The sequence below is a fragment of the Podarcis pityusensis genome (assembly GCF_964106645.2).
Source record: "Podarcis pityusensis genome assembly, chromosome: 17".
NCBI lineage: Eukaryota > Metazoa > Chordata > Lepidosauria > Squamata > Lacertidae > Podarcis > Podarcis pityusensis.
Window position 1 is genome coordinate 13,113,168 of NC_138042.1, and position 23,274 is coordinate 13,136,441.

The following is a 23,274-nucleotide window of genomic DNA, read 5'->3' on the forward strand; positions in this document are numbered from 1 at the left end:
GACTCTGGGGTTGCGGCGCTCATCTTGCTTTATTCGCCGAGGGAGCCGGCGTACAGCTTCCAGGTCATGTGGCCAGCAGGACTAAGCCGCTTCTGGCGAACCAGAGCAGCGCACGGAAACGCCGTTTACCTTCCCGCCGGAGCGGTACCTATTTATCTACTTGCACTTTGACGTGCTTTCGAACTGCTAGGCTGGCAGGGGCAGGGACCGAGCAATGGGAGCTCATGCCCATGCGGGGATTCGAACCGCCGACCTTCCGATCGGCAAGTCCTAGGCTCTTTGGTTTAACCCACAGCGCCACCCTCATCCCACTTCAATCCTTAAAAAAGGTCAATAATGCTGGTCGGCCCTCACGCATGTTCACTTCATCAAATCCGGCCCTCTTTGAAAAAAGTTCAGGCACTCCTTTTGTGGAGAGAGCTTGGCATCCGACGTCACCTGAAGTCCACCTGGCAGCGTGGCGACAGGAGAGGAGCAGACGCAGCAAGCTCACCTTTCAACCGCTGCTCTGCGTAACTGCGGTTTAAAGCATCGAGGGAACCGGGCCAAAGACAGCGGTGTCGTTTATTTCGATTACAGACTTTTGATTTGGGAGGGTGCGAAGGAAGATGTCAGGGAGAGGCAAACGGGAAAAGATTTAAGAACAGAAACCAGCACTTATAGAGAGCCTAAAGAGATCATTAGCAGCCTGTCGTCTGACAGCGAGTCAGAGACAGGGAGGGAGGAGGCTGATCCTGGAACAAGTCATTCTGTACACAGAGGAAGTCAGGGGCGGGGTTTCCGCAGACTTGCATGCTGGGTAAAGAAAAGGGGGGGGGGAGCAGACGCGGCAACTGTGCCAAAAGGGTCGGACGTTAATTGAAACACTGGAGATGTACTTTTGAACTTTGTCAATAAATCAAATAGATTGGAACTGGCCGTGAGCCCGGAGTTTTATCTATGCCGGCTTGACAGCATAAAGGCTCTGACAGAAGAGCCCCCAGACATCCTTGGAGAAAGGTGATCAGGTGCTCTGGAAGCCCAGACACACCTGCGCAAAGGCAGGTCTGACTTGGTGGCGTGATCGCTTTATAATGCAGCCGACTGGCTTTCACTAAAACCACTACCTTAATACAGTGGTACCTCGGGTTACATACACTTCAGGTTACAGACTCTGCTAACCCAGAAATAATACCTTGGGTTAAGAACTTTGCTTCAGGATGAAAACAGAAATCGCACGGCGACAGGGCGGTGTCAGCAGGAGGCCCCATTAGCTAAAGTGGTGTTTCAGGTTAAGAACAGTTTCAGGTTAAGAACAGACCTCCGGAACGAATTAAGTACTTAACCTGAGGTACCACTGTAAGACCAATATGAGTGTTTCACCCCCTCAAAGTTCAATGTTTCCAAGAAAAAAATTCCCTCCTGGGAATCTGGGCCCTAGGATGTTCATTTTGTGTTTGTTTCAAATCTATTGTTACACAGAGCCTGGGGTGGCTGCAAAGGTGGCTGGTGAGTCACCGAGTGAAAATATTCACAGCTAGGAGGTACCGACACCAAAAGGGGGAAGACTATACAGTGGTGCCTCGCAAGACGAATGCCTCGCAAGACAAAAAACGCGCAAGACGAAAGAGTTTTCCGTTTTTTGAGTCGTTCCGCAAGACGAATTTCCCTATGGGCTTGCTTTGCAAGACGAAACGTCTTGCGAGTTCTTGCGAGTTTGTTTCCTTTTTCTTAAAGCCGCTAAGCTGCTAAGCCGTTAATAGCCGCTAAGCCATTAATAGCCGCTAATAGCTGTGCTTCGCAAGACGAAAAAACCGCAAGACGAAGAGACTCGCGGAACGGATTAATTTCGTCTTGCGAGGCACCACTGTATTATGAACCAAGGGTGCTGCGGTGCCGCAAAGGGTGCCAGTCTAGTACACCCCCTTTAAAGATCTAGCAGCTGTGCTAAAATTCTTTTAAAATGAAGGGAAAAGGATGTCGCATAAAATAGGAAACACGTGCATTTCTCTCGCTCCCCCCTTGTGACTCACAGGAGGGAGAAGCTTTAATGACTAAAAAGCACAATAATGCTAAATGCTTTTTATCAGCCATCTGGTCCCCAATGACATGTGAGAAGAAGGGAAGACAATCAGAGAGGGAGCCCAGAGACCCCCCTCAGCACAGCCTCCTGCATGCTTCGTTAAGCGCGTGCATATATATATATATATATATATATATATATATATGTGTGTGTGTGTGTGTGTGTAGTGTCCACGTTGTTAATGAGCCAATCTGCACAGCGTAGAAAAATATCATTAGGAGGAGTTCATCTACTTACGAGAGGGGAACGATGATGAGATAGGGGCCATTGAGCCGTTTGTGGTCCATCAGGTAAGTGATGAGGGCAATGGTCTGTATGGTCTTCCCGAGGCCCATTTCATCAGCCAAAATCCCATTCAGATTGTTATTGTACAGAGAAACCATCCATTCCAGGCCCTGGATCTGAAATGCAGGAGAATCGCCTCGATTAACCGGTGTCTGCGCACAGCAAAGTTTTGATCTCGCGCCTCGGCTTTCATGAAAAATAAGCCGCAGATATTACAACCTGTGCATGATGCCCTGCAGCTCTGTACGCCACAGCCTTTATTGACGGACGCTTTGGGCACAGGGCTAGAGATGAATGCTGCTCGCACTGCAACACACTGCAGGCTCTTAACTGTCCCCATGTGTCTTGGATGCCTATTTCCAGGGTTACACATTCTTGATTTACTTTTAGAACAATCTCTATTCTCCAACTTGCAGGTGGCAACCAATGATCCTGACTCTTCTTTCGGAATAATAGACAGTGCAGAATCAATTCAATATTGGTGTATTGTAATGAAACGCCGTCCCATCAGATGTCAAGGACGCCCTGTGGAACGCCCTTCCATCAGATGTCAAGGAAAGAAACAACTATCTGACTTTTAGAAGACATCTGAAGGCAGCCCTGTTTTGGGAAGTTTTTAATTCTTTATCGTGTTTTTAATATTCTGTTGGAAGCTGCCCAGAGTGGCTGGGGAAACCCAGCCAGATGGGAGGGGTATAAATAATAATTTATCATCATCATCATCATCATCATCTCCCCCTGGGGTGCATACCTGGTAATGTTTCAATGTGCCATTAATCAGGAGGGAAGACTGCTTCTCCACCCTCTCGGCTATCGCGTGTGCCACAGTGTAGTACGACTGAGACTCTCCTGCGCTGTATTCGTGCATGCTATACTCATCGTCCACATCTTGTTTGGCCGTCCTGCAAAGTGAGGAGAGAAAGGGAAGCACCTTATTTACACTGCACAATTCCTTCAAGATTTTTTAGCTCTTGCACAAGGACGCAGAACTAGCCATGCCCAAATATTATTGCGCTCTTATCATTTTTGTACCATTTTCCCCAAATCATATCTAGCATTTTATTATTTTCCCAGTTGTTGTCTCTTAACTTTCATGTTCATTTTCTTAATTAGAAGTGCTTACTAAACCCTCCTAGTGAGTCTACTCCTTTACAATACTTCTGTAAATACAGCATAAACGGTTCCCCATCCTTTTTAAAGTCGCTATTGTCCTTGCCTCTTCAGTTTCCAGTTAGCTTCGCCACTGCAGCAAAGCTAACTGGAAAATGAATGCAATGACATTTAGGTAAAAGATTGCAAAGGTAAGGTAGAATAAAACAGGCAGGAGAAACAAATATTTAAAGAACCAGAAGGGGAAGTTGAGGGAAATCAGGGGAGGGAGTTGGGATTTATACATGTTTTTTGCGATAGTGAGGATTGTGTGGAATATAAAATTGTAAAATTCAATAAAAATGCATTAAAAATTATTTTAAAAGAAAGAAAGAAGAACTAGCCGTGCCCAAAATGCTTCCCAAATTACTCACTCAATTATCTTCTTAGCGTCTCTTTCTGGAACGTCTTCGCTGTTTGGATCCAGGTGTCTCTTTTCGTCTGTTTCTTGCCTACTTGAATCCTCATCATCTTCCTGCAGAAAACAGGCAGCCCAGCTGTCAAACTTGCGCAAAAACTCTGCCGCCACTCGGAACCTTCTAAGTGCAAAGTTCCCCCATTTTCACATCTCTTGGCTTTTGTTTTACTGAACGCAAAGGCTCCTTCCCAACAGAAAGCCCAGCTAACGTTTACCCACCATCACAGGAATAAGGTTTTAGTGTGGTTTTGATAGATATTTTGCTTTACAATTTTGTAAAGTATTTCCAGATTTACAATCTTCATTGCTTCCGCCCCCTCACTCTTCCGGCCTTTACAATACCTGAACTCCGTTTCAGAGTTCCACCTCATAGCGCATCACATGAAATTTAGAGTTTTGTGATAGCAGGATGACCATCATTTAAGAAGAAGTAGTGAAACTTTAAATGTCACTGGGCCTTCTTATATGAACCACTGCTTAGTATTTTCAAAATCAGAATTTATTCAGAATACTTTGTTCCACAAGGCAATGTTTTCCACTGTTTAAAAAAAAGGGCACCTCTCAGCGTGTTCAGATACTAAGGACTGTTCATCTGATTTCTGCCTTTTTACTGTACCTTCCCTGGGTGTGCAAGTATTTCATCGGTAAGCAATTAAGCTGCACGGCGGTTATCGTGGCTCAGTTTTGACCAGAAGCAGTTATGGGGCCAAGGCGAAAGGCTGCCTCAGAGCATCCTGATGCAAATACAGTGGTACCTTGGGTCCCAAATGCTGAAAACCCAGAAGTGTTCCGGTTTTCAAACGTTTTTAGGAAGCCAAATGTCCAATGAGCCTGTTGGTAATTGTTTCCGGAGCGCCTGCACCAATCAGAAGCTGCGCCTCAGTTTTTGAACATTTTGGAAGTCAAACAGACTTCTGGAATGGATTAAGTTTGGCGCTTTCGTTTTTGCTATTTATTTTGCATTTTTGTTTTTGATGCTTTTTCGGTTCATTGGTTTTTGTGACTGTGAGGAACCCAGTTCAGCTACATATTGACCGACTGTGTGACTGAGGAAATGGATAAAAGCCCCCCATCCAAACAATGACTATCATCAGTGCAGGCAAGAAAAAAATAGTAATTTTTATTTTTATCATCTACAAAACTGCCTTATTTATTTTATAGTACAGTACCTTGATTATTAGGGACGTGGGTGGCGCTGTGGGTTAAACCACAGAGCCTAGGGCTTGCCGATCAGAAGGTTGGTGGTTTGAAACCCCGCGACAGGGTGAGCTCCCATTGCTCGGTCCCTGCTCCTGCCAACCTAGCAGTTCGAAAGCACACCAGTGCAAGTAGATAAATAAGTACCGCTCTGGCGGGAAGGTAAATGGAGTTTCTGTGTGCTGCTCTGGTTCACCAGAAGCGGCTTAGTCATGCTGGCCACACGACCCGGAAGCTGTCTGTGGACAAACGCCAGCTCCCTCGGCCTACAGAGCGAGATGAGCGCTGCAACCCCAGAGTCGGCCACGACTGGACCTAATGGTCAGGGGTCCCTTTACCTTTACCTTGATTATTGCTTTCGTTTTATGGATCAATGGTCTCGTTAGATAGGAAAAAAAACATGTTTAACTGCTGTTTTAGGGGTTGTTTTTAAAAGTCTGGAATGGATTAATCCACTTTGCATTACTTTCTATGGGAAAGCATGCCTTGGTTTTGGAACGCTTTGCTTTTGGAATGGACTTCTGGAACGGACTAAGTTTGACAACCAAGATACCATTGTATTTCCAAAGCTGGGTGGCTGGACCTCTGCTCCCGGAATCAGCAGGAACCAGGTGGGGGCCCCTTACGTGAGTTCTGGGTGCCAAGCCAAAGAAGGAAGAGGGAGCCTTGGCAGAACAGGCCCTATTTATTTAAGAGACCCCCTTTTACTTTTTCTTACCCAAAAGTGCCGCATTCTAAAGGCTAGAGAGAAATCAAAGCATATTCAGTTTTTCCTGCTGTTCTTCAGCTGCACACATTTTCCAAGTCTCTACTTACAATGCTTTTAAACACCATTTTGCATATTACTGAATCCCCGCTTGATTGCTAAAGTGGCAAAATATACCAACAGCTGCATTTCAGATTTCTCTCTCCCCACTCTCTGGTGCATTACTGTATTTTAATGAGGGACTGATTAAAAAGATAACACTTTCCTGAGAAATAGAAGTTGTCTTGTATGCAGGTAACGTTGATGCAAGCAGACAGGATACTATAACTATGCCAAGGACTAACAACCTATATCTGCTTTCTTGGAGAGCAATCTCAAGAAAAACAAAGCCCACTGTTTATAGCGATTCACAGTCCCTGGAAATCAAAACGAAATCTGCATTCCTTCATGGCCTAAAGACGTATATCATCTAATCTATCTTCTCTGTTAATTAATTGGATTATAGCATTGCAATTTCCCTCCCATCATATTGAAGCTTCTTGTTTAGACAAGAAAAGCCACACAAATAGCTCATTACCAGTTAACACTGCAAGGCGCGAGAGGAGGGTCTAAAAAACACTGAAATCTATTCTAAGGAGGCTACTTTCTCCTTATTTATCTGGCAGTGTTATAGCAATAATTATTTTAATGGTCAGAGTGAGCTTCCTGTATGCTTAATCTGACTCTCTGGTCCCCATAATGGAAATTACATTAAATCAGGCATGTCCAAAGTCTGTTTCAGGGGCCTAATCTGGCCCGCCGGTTGATTTAATCTGGCCCCCGTGGCAGTATATGTCCTGGGGTAAAATCCTAGAAAAAGCTGAACAACTTCAATCCTAAATAAAGCTTTGGTCTGCCCTCATGCATGTTCACTTCATCAAATCTGGCCCTCTTTGAAAAAAGTTTGGGCACCCTTGCATTAAATAATATTTTGGATAAATGCATGTATCAAGAGAAAGCAGTCACTTACATCTTCCTCAAACTCAGAACCACTTTCTTCGCTGTCTGACCTGGGTGCAACTTCGTACCTGCGGGAATGAAACAGGCAGAGGAGTAAATAATAAATGTGTGTATCAGAAAGCTTTGGAAACAAACAGAATACAGATCTGAAAATATTTCAAAGGCAGAGGATATACTATGATTTTGATGCAAGCCGCTTCGGGTCAAGTTTTTGCCCGGAAAGGCAGCACGAAATCAATCAAGGTTATGCAGTGCAGTGCAATGCGGTACAATTAAAGGCAAGGTGGGTTTGTGGGGTACGCAGAATTACTTACCCAGGGTTCATTTCTAACCAAGCATCCAACTGACTTGCTTTAGGAGCCTCTGGTCCAAGGAGAACTTTGCCTGTTTCAGTGTGAGTTACCTTGACTGGGAGATCACTCATCTGACTGCTCTCATCAATGGGCTGGAATTGAAGGACAAACATCAAGTTTAAGGCATGGAAGGAAGCTTCTCTCTTTGCGAGAGGAACGGCAAACTTAGTCACGGCAAGTCCAAAGTTGCAAGCTACGTGGCCGTCACTTGCACAGAAATCCATGCCAACTAGGTGCTCCAATCCTGTGCCGGATTAAAAAAGGTAAAGGGACCCCTGACCGGGTGGCGCTGTGGGCTAAACCACAGAGCCTAGGACTTGCTGATCAGAAGGTCGGCAGTTCGAATCCCCACGATGGGGTGAGCTCCTGTTGCTTGGTCCCTGCTCCTGCCAACCTAGCAGTTCGAAAGCACGTCAAAGTGCAAGTAGATAAATAGGTACCTCTCCAGCGGGAAGGTAAACGGCGTTTCCGTGCGCTGCTCTGGGTCGCCAGAAGCGGCTTAGTCATGCTGGCCACATGATCTGGAAGCTGTTCACCAGCTCCCTCGGCCAATAAAGCGAGATGAGCGCTGCAACCCCAGAGTCGGATTTACGTATAAGCTAAACAAGCTCTAGCTTAGGGCCCCACTCTCTTGGGCCCCCCCAAAAAAAATTAAAGGGGAAAAAAGACTGGATGTACATTTCCAAAATATAAGATAAAAAACAAATGAAACCTACATACAGCAACTATGTTTTGTGTTGTGTAGGCTTCTATGATGTAAGTCATGGGCCCCGCCTGCTAGCCTGCTCCCTCAAATATCCCTGGTTTGCTCCTTTCTATATATAGGGTGCCTACATTTTGCATGGACTGGTTGCATGGCAACATGGGCAAATGGCTTGAGATACCTATCAGGTCCATAAATTACCATTATAGCATATATTCAACACAAAAATCAGCAACCATTTGGTGTTGACAAAGGACAGCTGGACATAGAAACGGCGCCAGTACCTTCAGGAGCTTAGGGCCTCATCAAACCTAAATCCGGCCCTGGTCCCATCAGAGTCATATACAGTCGTACCTTAGTTTTCAAACAGCTTGGTTCTCGGACGTTTTGGCTCCCGAATGCCACAAACCCGGAAGTTAGTGTTCCGGTTTGCGAACTATTTTTGGAAGCCAAACGTCCGACGGGGCTTCCGATTGGCTGCAGGAGCTTCCTGCAGCCAATCAGAAGCCGCGCTTTCATTTCCGAACGTTTTGGAAGTCAAACGGACTTCCAGAACGGATTCCGTTCGACTTCCAAGGTACAACTGTAGTTGGAAGAGACTTTGGGCGCAGTTCTCCTTACCCAAAGCCTGGCTCTTCCACCCAACTCCCACAATTTGGGTCACGACGAGACTGAAGCTGAGAGCAAATAGGCAGCCACAGAGCGCATTGTTCTGCAATGCTAAGCCACACACCAGCCAAGTTCACGTCACATTAATTCAGTTTTTTAAACTGTTTAGTACGAACAGTGTACTGGAGCATGTTGCTCAAAAAATATAGCAATGATCTTCGTCCACTTCTGCCACAGCACGAATAAAACAAGCTAGTATCTTGCTCGTTTTGTTTCCTCCGAAGCGTGATCGGAATAAACCTTGGTTGCAACTCATGGCTTATTGGGAGGAAACAAACTACAAGTCTCTGGCTTGTTATGTCTACAGCACAGCGCTTGCAAGGAGAGGACCGCCACGAAAACTGTGTCTGAGCTGTGTTCCCCACAACACGCTCCTCTTTCCCATTAAACCATGGTTTGTTTGAAACGAGGTATGGTTTAATGCGATGTGCAAACAAGAACACAGAAAGAGATTTATTTTACCCGCCCAAAAAACTGTTAGGATATTTCCGTTCCACCTTAAAAGGGAGCAGGCTTTGTGAGTCACAGAGTCTGCGCATGTCCTGTTCACAGGATGTTTATGTTTGCTATTGCTTTCGTTTCTCTCTCTGTGTCGTAGACACTAAAGCAGGCAGTCATGTTTTTCTGTGTTCTGATCAACGCTGAATAAACTTGTAAATAATGCTCTCCTGAGTGCAACTTTTGGCTGTGCATTATCTGCTGATAGAGTGTGCATGAGCTCTGGAATGTGGCAAGATATTTTCTAGAAACTCATGTCACTAATTGTTGATACTGCGTGACTACGGGAGGTCGATGGATCGTCCGGCAGCCGGCTTGGGGGCCTTGATGGACTTTATCTCCCTGGCAGTATCCCAACAAAAACCACCTACAAAGTTTACTCTCAGTGCAAATTATTACTTGACTTCAAATATGCTTGACAGTTAGCATCGAACCAAACTACTCACATGCAGATTATGAATATAAGCACCATTAAAGACATTAGAGGAAATATGGTGTGAAGCCACAAGAATTCATCAGCTTCTCCAAACAGATCATTTTAATTTCTGCTCCCTTCTTACTATTTATAAAGAAAATTATTATAAATATGATGGATTTTAAGGCTGCAATCTTACAGATCAGTGGGACTTCCTCCGAGTAGATATTATATGATTGCACTGTCAGTATTATTCTTTCTTAATGATAGGATACGAGGTTTTAGATTAGAAATCTCATGCCTTATGCCTCCCCTATTTCTTTTACACTAACAAAAAATAATATCTGTCACGTCTCCAGTAAAAGATACTAACAGACATGCAGACGGAAGCTTCCGGAAGTCATTTATAGGGCACTGCAGCATGCTCATTAGTGAGATAGCTCATTAACGGCAAGGGCACTCATTAAAAACTTCAATTAGAAGTGTTGGGCAGTGTCTTCCATTAAACCAATTTGCTACACATCTTTCTGCATGCCAGAAAACACAGCAAACTTTAAAACCACTGATGCCTGTTTGCTTGATTAGCTAGGGTACTTAAGGGGGTATAAGCTAAAATAAATTCCCATAACGAAACAAAAATATCGTACAACTGACTCCAGAGTGCATTGTTTAAGCAATGCCAACCACATGGAAGTTAATATGAAACATGTTTCCCAGCTATAGAATGGGCGCCTTCAAATTACTTAATTGCAAAATGTGAAATATTTTATTTCTTACTAGTTCTATGTGAGATGGTAGTCTGACATGGAAACCAGTCGTTTACAATCAACGTGTTGCTGTGGCAAATTATGGAGATAATTTCACGCAGCAGGAGATAATTTTAATTCATCACCAGCCTCTGTATCATTTATGTTCTAATCCTTTATGTTCAAGCCATTTTCCATGGGACCAGTGGTGCTGGAGGGATACAATTTAAATGGCACACAGGCAAATGAATAGCCTGGCACGCTGGCGAGTGAGTTGGCCTGCAGGCCAGGAAAGCCACACTCTGAATTTCCTCCTCACTTAACATCAAAAGCCAGTGGGCAAACCCTCAAAAGAGAGGGTTTTTTTATTAAACTTTTGTGGGCTTATGGACAAAGCAGATTTAAAAACATAAATAGATCCTGAGAACAGAACTCTGATTGGAGAGCATCCTTGCAGATGATAGGGAGGCGGTGGTTTGCACGCTTCCCCCCCCCCAGCAACCCCCCACATAAAAGTTTGGGGAGATCTTTTGGAACAGCGTAAGAATCACACCCACCCACCCATTTCTGTCAGCAGGAGTTTCCTTTCGATCAAAGGGCAACTTGGAATCCAAGCCACAAGAGGTCTGGAAAGTGGCAACACAAGAACAGGGCCTTTTCTGTAGTGGCCCCCCACTTGTGAAATTGCTCTCCCCAGGGAGGTCCGGCTGGTACCTTCATTGTACACCTTCAGGCGCCAGGCGATAACGTTCCTCTTTAACCAGGCCTTGGGCTGACTGACATCCAATGCCCCTTTATAATGGGGGGGGGTTTGGGGGGGCTCATGCTTTTGTTTTTATTATGCATTTTGTGTTTTATATTGTGGCTTTATCCTGAGAACCACCCTAAGACCTGCTGGTATAAGGCGGTATACAAATTTTAATTAATACTACTGGTAATAAAAGTAATAATAAATAACCTGTAAAAGTCACCTTGCTGCTCTTGTTTAAAAGCCTTAAATCCTTGTTTATTTGCAAAGTTGTTGTAGGTCAAACTGACATGGTTTTCATGGGCAAAGCATACTAAGTGAAGGAGCCCCACCTCTGTGTCTTAGCCCTGCTCTCTGAAGTCCCTTGGCACATTGGGTGAGCAACTGCGGCATTTTGCTTATCACGAACGGAGGGCAACGTATTGAAACGCCTTCTGGATTCCTTACCTCTCCATCAGGACCAAGTCCAGATCCCATGCCTTCTGTACTGTCTTCTGCTTTCTGAAATCAAAGCACACCGGGCAAGAAGTTACGTTTCAGCTAAGAAAACCGGGATACGGTTGCAGGCCACACTCCGCGAAAATGGGCTAAAATAATATCGCATGCATTTCACTGTTCCACGGGGAGTGCGGAAAGCTTCAGGGAAAAGGGATGCCTCATAAATCCCGAACTTCCAATTGAATTATTGAGAAAATCTGTAGCCTTCAAACTGAATTCTGTCTGTACGTGGCCCTTTCCCTCAAGCAGAAGGGGATGGTCTCTCTGACTCACCTTAGGAATGGAAACAAAGCCATTTTTAAAGAGATGGGCTCTTCTTAAATGCCAGGTATAAAATAAGATGCAAAGGGAAGCAGCTCTCGTTTCCCCTCCTTTCCCCCTTTCCCTTCCTCTCGCTCTGCTTAGCGACAAGTAATTATATAATCCATTACCGAAAAGCAGTTTGAATTTATTGTTTGTAAAGACAGTAGATCAGAATCAGGCAACTACAAAAAGTGTGTCCCGTGGGGAAACGATGAACATTTTTTTCCGCTCTTTCACTGACACACACATACAATGGTACCTCGGGTTACATACGCTTCAGGTTAAATATGCTTCAGGTTACAGACTCTGCTAACCCAGAAATAGTACTTCAGGTTAAGAACTTTGCTTCAGGATAAGAACCGGCGGCGCGGCAGCAGCTGGAGGCCCCATTAGCTAAAGTGGTGCTTCAGGTTAAGAACAGTTTCAGGTTAAGAACAGACCTCCGGAACGAATTAAGTACTTAACCCAAGGTACCACTGTACAGTGAGAACTGCAAGTTATGACAGAACTTCACATAAAAAAAGGTATTTTGCCTTTCTATGTAAGGCAAGGGGCCTGAGTCTCTTTCGCCCCCGAGCTGAGCGAATCGAAAGGGACCCAGAACACGTAGGGCAAAATGATGTTAAATACAGGACACAGAAACCTCTGCGGGGAGCTGAGAAGTCCAGGTTTGTGATACAAAAAGGGCCACCTTCTCCCAAATAAAAGAACGCAAAAATGGCCAGACGTGAGGATGCTCTTTCGAACGGCACGCTCAAAACTAGGACACTTGTGAAATGAGCCATGGCCAGACTCCCAACGAAGAGGGAGACTATAAACGGAAGGGCACCAGATATTTCATTTCCATTTAAATGTCTTTTCTCCAAGATCAGAAACACACACAAAAATTCAACACATTGCATTCGCCTGGCTCAAGGTTGAATGCTGTTAAGAAGGATCGTTCAAAAACAGTGTGAAATATCACTCTTAAGACTAAGAATATGGTCTCTGAATGGAACCGAGAAATCATGATTCATGTTTTCCCCATCTCAAGACTTAACCCTCAGTTTAGTATTACAGTGGTGCCCCGCAAGACGAATGCCTTGCAAGACGAAAAACCCGCTAGACGAAAGGGTTTTCCGTTTTTCGATGCGCTTCGCAGGACGAATTTCCCTATGGGCTTGCTTCGCAAGACGAAAATGTCTTGCGAGTCTTGAGATTTTTTTTGCTCCCCCCCCCCTTTTTCTAAGCCGCTAAGCTGCTAATAGCCTTTTAGCCGCTAAGCCGCTAAGCCTTTAATAGCCGCTAAACCGCTAATAGCGCTAAGCCGCTAATAGGGTTGCTTCGCAAAACGAAAAAACCGCTAGACGAAGAGACTCGCGGAACGGATTAATTTCGTCTTGCGAGGCACCACTGTATTCTGAGAAGTCTGCTTGGCAGCACGTGGCCTCACAGATCCCTCCTCCTACAGCCTTCTGAGCCCAACTCAAAGTGCTCACCCCACCTTAGAAAACCTTCGATGGAGGGGATGCTATCTAACTTAGAGAGTGTTCTAATTCTGGTGCTCCTTCGAAACCCTTCAGACTGTCCAAGAACGCCTCCGAAGAAGACCATTTGTGAACCCAGTTTAACCATTAATGGCATTCCGAGAGGCAGTCAAAACAGTCACTTCTTATGGAATCGTCTTTCTACGCATGTTTGGCTAGAGGTCTGAGCATATCTGGAAACAGTGACGAACATGCTAGGTGGAGCAAGCTCCTGGTGTCTGGAGCTTAAGCAAAGGAGGGGATTGGTACCTTTGCTCCACTACCAGTTGGGTTAGGGGAGGCTGAGGCGGCCCCTGGGTCTAGTAACCCACCGACGTCTCCAGAGCTGCAGAGACTAAGTCTGAGAGAAGGAGAGACCTGAGTAGGAGGAGTGCTCACCTTCGGGCTTAACAGGGAGGTGAGTCACCGGGGAATCAGGACCGGCCGTTACCCTGACAAAGATAAAAGACTGTCGGACCCCACCCCAGGTTGCGGAAGCAACAATGCTGTATGCTAGATCCTGCCTGAGATCCTGTACCTGTCCTTGCCTGGTTTCCATGCAAGGCAGACGTTACGTGTCTGAGACTTTTTTAAGATCTGAGAGGCACTTTCGCAAAGAGGGCTGCTTTCCTCTGCCGTGGGAGGAAGGAAAGGACAGAGGGAGATATTGAAAACTCTGTTAGTGCTAGTACCTAATTCCTAAGACTTTTTAATGTACGGGACAACAGCCACTTGGATGCTACTAGCCCAGAGATGGAAAGAAGCCCCTACCAGAGAGGAATGGCAAGTTAAGCTGAAAGGGCTAAGCTGGATGGAAAACTCAGGAACAGAGGACAAAAACTTTAAAAAAGAATGGGTTAAAATTATAACTTACTTAGGAGACCACTGTAAGCAGATGGAAACATTAGCAGGATTTGAAGCTCACTTGTAATGCAATAGGGAAGTTTTTTAATGTTTGATGCTGTATTGTGTTTTTAATATTCGGTTGAAAGCCACCCAGAGTGGCTGGGGAAATCCAGCCAGATGGGCAGGGTATAAATAAATTATTATAATTATAATTATAATTATAATTATAATTATAATTATAATTATAATTATTATACACTCTGGACAATATGGATTGATATAAAATATGGAATAAAATGGAGCTGTAGATGTTGACAATACGTCCCATGGAGGGGAAGTCTCAAGATTCAGAGAAATCTCTATATATGGATATGCATTTCGAATGTTATGAATTCATATTTGCAAAATCAAATCAAAAGGATTACAAAAAGAAAAGAAAACTCTGTTAGTGGCAGCTGAAAGAGGTACTTGCCTTCTTTCTCCTCCTCCTCTTCTTCTTCTCCTTGGCCGCCTGCGCTTGCTTGTGCTCCCAAACCAGATTCGTCAGGTTGGCCACATATTCGTCCGTTTGCTGCAGCAGGTAAGCCAGGCGCCGGTCCTTCTTCTGGTCAATGAGCTTGCGGTAGCCTTCCTCATCTTCAGCCTGGCAGCGCAAGGAAAGGCAAATTAAGGGACTCTGTCGCCAAGCAGCCGCTCACGGCAGACCCAAATAAAGTGGGGACGCTTTCCACGTGGGATCCGGGCGCAGGGGTCAAGTTCCATCACTTCCAAAGCTCCAGGGGTCATTTCAGGGCTGGGGAGACACCTATTTGCCAACTGCGCCGTATCAGTACCGCTACGTACCGCTTCCCAAATGATGTTGAGTCAAAACCTCCACTATGTTAAAGCACCCAAAAAAAAGCGCCTCTATTTTGTTCACCGTTTTAAAAAATAGAGTCCTACGGTAGGGCTGCCATACACTCAGGATGCCTCCGTCGAAAATGATGTCCAGGCGGAATTTCCAAAGATTGGCTAAAATGTCCGGGGAAACCTGGGTATATGGCAGCCCATATCGGAAATGTTGATGTTTTGGAGAATTTTTTTGTTAATTATTATTGTTTTGTTTTTTTTTAGATTCTGCAGAAAAATCTAGACACCTTTTGCACCCAGATGTTTTCCACTCTAGGTTGAAGTCCTGATTTCTAGATACTGAAAGCACCAGCTGCAATAGTAGGGGGACCTATACCCTATTATTCCTTAAACAGTAATTAAATATCAGGGGAAACTTTGGAGAAACATTAAAGCAGGCTTCCACAACCTCGGCCCTGCAGATGTTTTGAGACTACAATTCCCATCATCCCTGATCACTGGTCCTGCTAGCTAGGGATCATGGGAGTTGTAGGCCAAAAACATCTGGAGGGCCGAGGCTGAGAAAGCCTGCATTACAGTGATGCATTAAAATCCAAGATGAACTGAGGTCAACACCCAAGAGAACAAACAGGAGTTACATTTGCTGAATGTAATAGCTCAACAACTTCCCTTCTCCTGACTTTGTGGGTCACAGGGAACAACGTTGGAAAACGTGGTCTCAGTCCCACCAAATTTAAACACTCTTATGTCCCATTGGTTTTAACAGAAAAATACATTCTTAAACGCCTCCCTCTGAAATCAGTACGATTCAGAGGATGCTTAACTTTTGATGAAATCTTGCCTCTTGCCTTTGACATGGAAATCATTCTCAAGGTGGGGCTGCCACAGGAAATAATTGAAAGGTAATGTGTCACTGCGGTTTATATATAACCGAAGGGTTAGAAAAAAATGACATGGTCTTGATGCCGTGAATGCTAACAAGTGTTTGGAAGAAATCACTGTGCTGCGGTAGAAGCTTCTACAGAGAAAGTATAGTTTCTTGAAAATTAACCACCATATAAAAGAACATCTGGTGTTGCTCAGAAGGTATAAGTAATGGGGTCAAACTATAAATGGGGGCAGGGCAGTTAAAATATTGGAAACCACAAGGTAAGGTGAAAGTGGTTTGGTTCATTATATTAAAGGGAGTCCATAAATATCATAACCACCCCATTAAGACGCACATAAAAGACAACAAAAGGTTTACAAATGGAAATAGCTCCCTTATTTTCACCTTGGGTTGGCTTACGGCTCTCGAGAGACAATGGAGTACGCCTCCGGGGGTGAAGTCAAATCACTGCATTAGGAGCACTTAAGTGACCTCCCTGGGGTACAAGCCTGGGCAGCATGTCTGGGGGTCCTGGGCTGCCCCCTCTCAGCTGATGGGGTCCAAAGGAAAGCAGAACAAGATGTTGGGTATCAGCTTGGCTGAAGGAGTTGCCGGAAGGAGGCGGACAAGGCGCCATCCAAACATCTTGGGGACTCCACTATGGATATGGGTAAGAGGGTTTACTCCTGAGCCTTCTCTTCTCCTGAAGATGTCCCGCAAGGCAGTAGAAGTTTAGGACCAGAGTTTTCCATCTCCTGGATGGCCTCCCTTCCCAGGTGGATGAGCCCCATCGGCCGCTCCCTTCCCTCTACAGTGGGGTTTCCCAAACTTGGGTCTCCAGATGATGGCCTACAACTCCCATCATCCTTAAGCTAGCAGGACCAGTGGTCAGGGATGATGGAAACTGTAGTCCAAGAACAGGAAGAGACCCACATTTGGGAAGCCCTTCAGCACCTGCGGAAACGGCCTCCTTGAGCCAACACCGGCCTCACCATCAGCCGCCGCATTCGCTCTTTCTCAATCCTCTCTGTTTCCTTCTTCTGCTCACGCTCCGTGTTTGCGTGCCACGTGGCCACGGCTTTGGAAAGCTTCTGGATTTTCCCAGCCACGGACCGGTGGTACTCTTTGAAGTCCTTAGCGTGCTGCAAGATGCTGTTGAGATACTCCTGCGAAAAAGAAAAAGGGGGGAAATCAGGGAGCTGACCCACAAGCAACGGTCGCAGATTCCAAGCGCACCCTGTATCAAGGATCTAAATGTATCTCCTCCGGCCGATATAGTGCTATGAATCACAGCTGGGAAGATGAGGTTGCGGCCCCTCCTTCATCCTTGAGATGGGAAGGTAACTGCAGAGTCGCCCTTAAACTAAGCCAGGAGGGATACGCTTGGGTCCTCCACTCCTGATCGACCCAGCAGCCAGGCTCCTACCAGTTTTGACCATTTCTATTAGTTTGGGCTTGAATATGGGCAATGCTTTCCTGTCCAACTGTCAATAAACAAAGTAAATTATGCCTTTGCCAATAATAATAATTATTATAATAATAATAATAAAATAATAATAATAATAATATTTATTATTTATACCCCACCCATCTGCCTGGGTTGGATCAGCCACTCTGGGCAGCTCCCAACAGAATAAGGTGGACGCTCGGGTTGCGAACGTGATCCGTGTGGGATGCACGTTCGCAGCCCAGAGTTTGCAACCCGCGTCTGCGCACGCGCAGGTTGCGATTCAGCACTTCTGTGCATGTGCAAAGTACGATCTAGCGCTTCTGCGCATGAACGACTGCCGAAACCCGGAAGTAACTCGTTCCGGTACTTGGGGGTTTTGGCGGTCCGCAACCCGAAAATACGCAACCTGAAGCGTCTGTAACCTGAGGTATGACTGTACTAAAAACACGACAACACATATTAAAAACTTCTCTAAACAGGGCTGCCTTCAGATGCCTTCTAAAAGTCATATATTTCCTTATTTCCTTGACATCTGCTGGGGGGGGGGGCGTTCCACAGGGCAGGTGCCACCACCGAGAAGGCCCTCTGCCTGGTTCCCTGTAACCTCGCTTCTTGCAGGGAGGGAAATGCCAGAAGGCCCTCAGAGCTGGACCTCTGAGGTTGGACAACGTGGGTGGCGACGCTCCTTCAGGTCTACTGGGCTGAGGCCGTTTAGGGCTTTAAAGGTCAGCACCAACACTTTGAATTGTGCTTGGAAATGTACAGTAAGTGTCTGTTGCTGTGAACGCCCATTGGTCTTATTTTGCATGCATTCAGGCCTTAAATGAACTGTCACAAACTGTACTTTTTGTATGTCATGGCAATCTGAACCCTTGTTTACAACTGCTTTTCCTGCATGTGTGTATCATTCTAGACATGCATGCCCACTTTTCTCTCTCTGGGCCGATCTGGGGGGGTTCTCCCGACCCCACAGGGCCCATGGCAGGCTAGGGGGGAGAGCACCGCATTGGGAACCCTTGTGCTGGCTCCCACAAGTGGACGGACATGATGGTTCTCCAATGTGCCATCAGCCTCTGGGTTGTTTTTGCTGCTGTTGCCTCTCTGGAAACAGCCAGGCTAGCACGTCATCCTGAAGTGGCGCATATTTAAACCACTAACTGAGTGTTTCCTTGCATCCAGTCTTTTGCTGCTGAATAATGGAGCTAAAAACAGAGTAAGCGAGGCTATTTAGAGCCCTAAATATGTCATTAGAAAGCATGTTGTTTAATAATGTGTGTGGAGTGTGCTGTGATTTTCATCCTGTGGACTAGGGAGAAAGGTTTAATCTTCCCTCCCCAGCCAAGATGCAAATAAAAGTCACTTCTGCACTGCCAATGGCCTTAGAAAGAAGCTTCTGTAATGCCAGAGGGAGCATTAACATCTTGGGGGCCGGGGGGGGGGGAGCCCACCACGTCTAATTAAAAAACCAACAACCCGACATGCTCTCTAATGCAATATTGAGCATCACGTGCTATTTGGCTCAGAGGCATAATCTCTGGGGGTTCCTAGCGGTTCTGCAGGAAGACATCAAACGTCAATAAAAATGGAACGTATCTAAAAAAGCAGGAGAGGAAATCTGCATGTTGCAAGTCCTATTAATGAGAGCAAGTGGGCAGCGGTCTCTTCCTAAACCACTAGGTCCTCCGCAGATCAACCGTAGGCCGATCCCCTTTGGAACAAATTGCAGATCCGTGGTCATGCTTGCTACATATCTGGCATGCGGCAGGTTCCAGGTCTGATTCCTGGCACCCCCTGTTTTGAAAAAGGACCAGGTAGCAATTGATTCAAAAGGCTTAAAGCCTGAGAGCGATTCCTAGGCAGACAGAAAGTCTGTGTCAGCTTCTTTCTGTCCCCATGTGTTTTGGGGAAAAGTCTCAGGTTCAGTCCTGGACATCTGCATGTAGGGCTGAGCGAAGGAACCATTCAACCCACTGTGCTTAATTAATTGATTAATTAATTAATTAATAATAATAATAATAATAATAATAACAACTACTATTTATTATTATTATTATTATTATTATTATTATTATTATTATTATTTATACCCCACCCATCTGTCTGGGTTTCCCCAGCCACTCTAGGCGGTTTCCAACAAAATATTAAAATACAATACAGTGGTACCTCAGGTTAAGTACTTAATTTGTTCCGGAGGTCTATTCTTAACCTGAAACTGTTCTTAACCTGAAGCACCACTTTAGCTAATGGGGCCTCCTCCTGCCGCTGCGCCGCCAGAGTCCGATTTCTGTTCTCATCCTGAAGCAAAGTTCTTAACTTGAAGCACTATTTCTGGGTTAGCGGAGTCTGTAACCTGAAGCGTGTGTAACCCGAGGTACCACTGTAGCCCTTCAGACAGTAAAAGCTTAGGGGCGTAAATATGCCATCCCACTGAGCAAGCGCAAGATGGGGTGAGGAGCAAGGAAGCAGAGGGGCTTCTGGCCGGCTGCTCACTGCTTGAGCATCCAAGAGGAATCATCGTGACAGAAGGAGCCCTGGGATAGCTGCCTGCCTCCCAATTAAGACACCCCAAAATGAGAGGTCCAGTAAAAACAAGAAGTGTAGAAAACTGAAATTTCCAAAGAGAGCAAGGACCAGAGGCCAACGGTCATGCTCCGAGGGAGGAGGAGGGAAGGCCTTTCGGGAAAGAGACATTCAAGCCGCCTTGCAAGCAGTATCTGGAGCTGTGTTCCTTCCTTGCCAGTGCCTCTTCTCCCGCTGTGCAAGGAACCTGGTAGCAATATCAATTCCCAGATTAATCTTACACTCTTGTGCAAATTAACTGAAACAAAGCATGTTTTCCATCTTACTTGCAATCCTGTACAGTGGTACCTCGGGTTACATACGCTTCAGGTTACATATGCTTCAGGTTAAAGACTCCGCTAACCTAGAAATAGTACCTCGGGTTAAGAACTTTGCTTCAGGATGAGAACAGAAATCATGCTCCAGCGGCACGTTGGCAGCGGGAGGCCCCATTAGCTAAAGTGGTGCTTCAGGTTAAGAACAGTTTCAGGTTAAGAATGGACCTCCGGAACAAATTAAGTACTTAACCCGAGGTACCACTGTACTTGATTGGCCAGGGAATTCCCCAGATGTCAATCCCATGGAGAATTTGTAGGCTGTATGCAAAAGTCGCCTCCGTGTTGTAGACTGTACGACTATGGAGAAGCTCATTCAGGCGCTGATTCAAGTGTGGTGCAGGGATCCGAAAATCAACAGGGACTGTTCGAAACTAGTAGACTCCATGCCCAACCGTGTTCAAACGCTGCTTAAAAATAGCGGAGGCCATATCTGTTACTACCGTACACATACATGAGTTTTGTACACGTATACGTGAGTTTTGTGCAATAAAGCACTTGGTTCCTTACTTTTCCTGCCCTGATCTGGCCACAGTGATCCATGTGACGGTCACCTCCAGGCTTGACTACTGTAATTCGCTATACGTGGGGCTGCCCTTGAAGCTCTCCCAGAAACTCCAGCGGGTGCAGAATGCTGCAGCGAGGCTCCTCATGGGGTCTCTGCCATGGGAGCATATTCACCCAGTGCTTTTCCAGCTGCACTGGCTCCCGGTGGAGTACAGGGTCAGATTTAAGGTGCTGGTTTTGACCTTTAAAGCCCTTCACGGCCTAGGACCCCCGTACCTACGGGACCGCCATACCTACGGGACCGCCTCTCCCGGTATGCCCCACAGAGGACCTTAAGGTCCATAAATAGCAACACCCTAGAGGTCCCGGGCCCTAAAGAAGTTAGATTAGCTTCAGCCAGAGCCAGGGCCTTTTCAACACTGGCTCCGGCCTGGTGGAACGCTCTGCCTCATGAGACCAGGGCCCTGCAGGATCTGATTTCTTTCCGCAGGGCCTGTAAGACAGAGTTGTTCCGTCTGGCCTTTGGCTTGAAGCCAATTTGATTCCCTCCCCCTCTTTCTTTTTCCTTCCCCTCCTGTGATGAGGCTACATTTTAATATTTTAATGTTTCAATATTTTAATGTTGTATTTTAATCTTGTTTTTAAGTTGTATTCATTCAATTTGTTTTTATTATTGCTTGTTAGCCGCCCTGTGCCCAGACTTTGCTGGGGAGGGCAGGGTATAAATAAAAATTATTATTATTATTATTATTAAACTACATTGCTTGTTTCAATTAATTTGCACAAGGGTGTACGTAGCAAGACAAGCAGCTGACTGCATTACAGCTCCAAACCCCGACCTTTGGCTGCGCTGCTGATGGGAGTTAGAGTCCAGTGATATTTGGAGGGAGCGCTGGCAGCTATTCCTGCAACAGACGAGCAGAACCGTCTTGGAGCATGCAGATACCTGGTGCTTCTGCCTCCGTTTCCGCTCCTGTTCGATCTTCTGCTGCTTCTCCAGCTTCTCCGTCATCCGCGCTTCCCGCAAGGTCTGGCGCTTGCTGCGCTTATAGGCCTTCGAGTTCAGAGCCGTCTCCAGCGTCGTGTCGCGGCGCATGCAAGCCACCACCTCTTGCCTGAGCTGGGAGCCAGAAGGACAGACCTTAGCACCAAATCATCAGCAGCAAAACTCATTTTTTTAAAGAACTGTCTCCTTCCCTTCCCTTTTTTTATTTTAAATTTTTATTCATACTTTTCAGATTCACACATCTCATTGATTTCACCACCATTCTGACATTTCAAAACTTAACTTCCTTCCCCCTCTTTCTGCGGTTCCTTGAATTTGTTTTTAATATCCTCTGCATATCCGAATTAGCTTAATTTGCTCATTTATTCATCTTCTTTAAATATACACTCTTATGAAACCGCAGTTTATTACAATAATCCTGCCAATGTTTTTATCTGTTTACAGTTTATCTGTAAATATTCAATAAACCTTTTCCATTCTTTTATAAAAAGTTTGTTATCTTGATTTCTTATTCTTCGGGTAAATTTTGCCATTTCTGCATATTTCCTTTCACCTATAAGCTTTTTTTTTTGGTAGTACGTCTAAATCTGGCTGGATTCCTCAAATGCCAGATCCCTGTTTTCTTGGTCAAGCTCACTAATATAGTTAGAATCTGAGAAATTGTCAGACTAGTAATTAATTTTAAAAAGGAATCATTCACTCTGCTCTGGGATTTATATACAAGATAGCAACGCACTCCGAAAACACTTTGCTTTCAAAGACTTTACATATGACTTTTATTCTCACTTTTTCGTTATTGCACTGCTATGCTGTTGTCGTCATGCTGTTTTGCAAGAAGGAAAAGTCAACTGAAATGGTTCTTATAAGGAAGAGTTAGCATCTAGAATCTAGCAGGATGTCGGCAGAGCACAGCAGGCAGAAGATTGATTTTGGAAGCTGAATTTCTAGGTTCAAATCTCTTTTCAGCTATCGCTCCTTCGATGATATAAAGATGGAAAAGTCACTCATCCAAAGACTAGCCTAGTTGGGGCTGGGTGGGCGTCAGATAGCAATTAAGATTAGGGATCTTGAGTGCTACAGAAAGCACAATAACAACTTGACGGTGGTTAATTATTACTGATAACAATGCACACGGGGCAAATTAAACTGAATTTCCATGTACTCACACGGAGGCTACTAGCATGATCTCCTCATCAACACCACCCTCCCCACCCCCAGTGCTGCTCCAGACTGCGATTAATTTATCCATCACTTTCTCTAACATAACAATCTTATTGAAAGTTTTTTGACATGTTAAACACTAACATTCAAACTCATTGGTAGGAAAACGCAAAACACTATAGAAAAGAAAAAGAGGAAAAAAGAATAGAAAATCAGTAACTATAAAGACATTTGTGCTGAACATATCTTCTCATTAGGGACGCGGGTGGCGCTGTGGGTTAAACCACAGAGCCTAGGGTGTGCCGATCAGAAGGTCGGCGGTTTGAATCCCTGCAAAGGGGTGAGCTCCCGTTGCTTGGTCCCTGCTCCTGCCAACCTAGCAGTTCAAAAGCACGTCAAAGTGCAAGTAGATAAATAGGTACCGCTCCGGCGGGAAGGC

The 23,274-nt window shown here is 45.3% G+C and overlaps 1 protein-coding gene across 6 annotated transcripts in view; it reads right to left on the reverse strand.

Moving 5' to 3' along the window:
• SMARCA2 (SWI/SNF related BAF chromatin remodeling complex subunit ATPase 2) overlaps nt 1-23,274 on the reverse strand; it is a 124,311-nt gene that overhangs the window by 68,073 nt on the left and 32,964 nt on the right. For 5 of the 6 annotated variants that reach the window (XM_080987690.1, XM_080987692.1, XM_080987689.1 and 2 more), the window contains 9 exons: nt 21,615-21,788; nt 16,810-16,983; nt 14,573-14,743; nt 11,396-11,449; nt 7,131-7,261; nt 6,827-6,884; nt 3,871-3,971; nt 3,099-3,249; nt 2,300-2,463 (listed from right to left, as the gene is read on the reverse strand). In XM_080987690.1, the coding sequence (XP_080843816.1) occupies nt 2,300-2,463; nt 3,099-3,249; nt 3,871-3,971; nt 6,827-6,884; nt 7,131-7,261; nt 11,396-11,449; nt 14,573-14,743; nt 16,810-16,983; nt 21,615-21,788 (1,178 nt within the window). Of the gene's footprint in view, nt 1-2,299; nt 2,464-3,098; nt 3,250-3,870; nt 3,972-6,826; nt 6,885-7,130; nt 7,262-11,395; nt 11,450-14,568; nt 14,744-16,809; nt 16,984-21,614; nt 21,789-23,274 lie in introns of all 6 variants that reach the window. The other variant, XM_080987691.1, reaches the window with a different exon arrangement.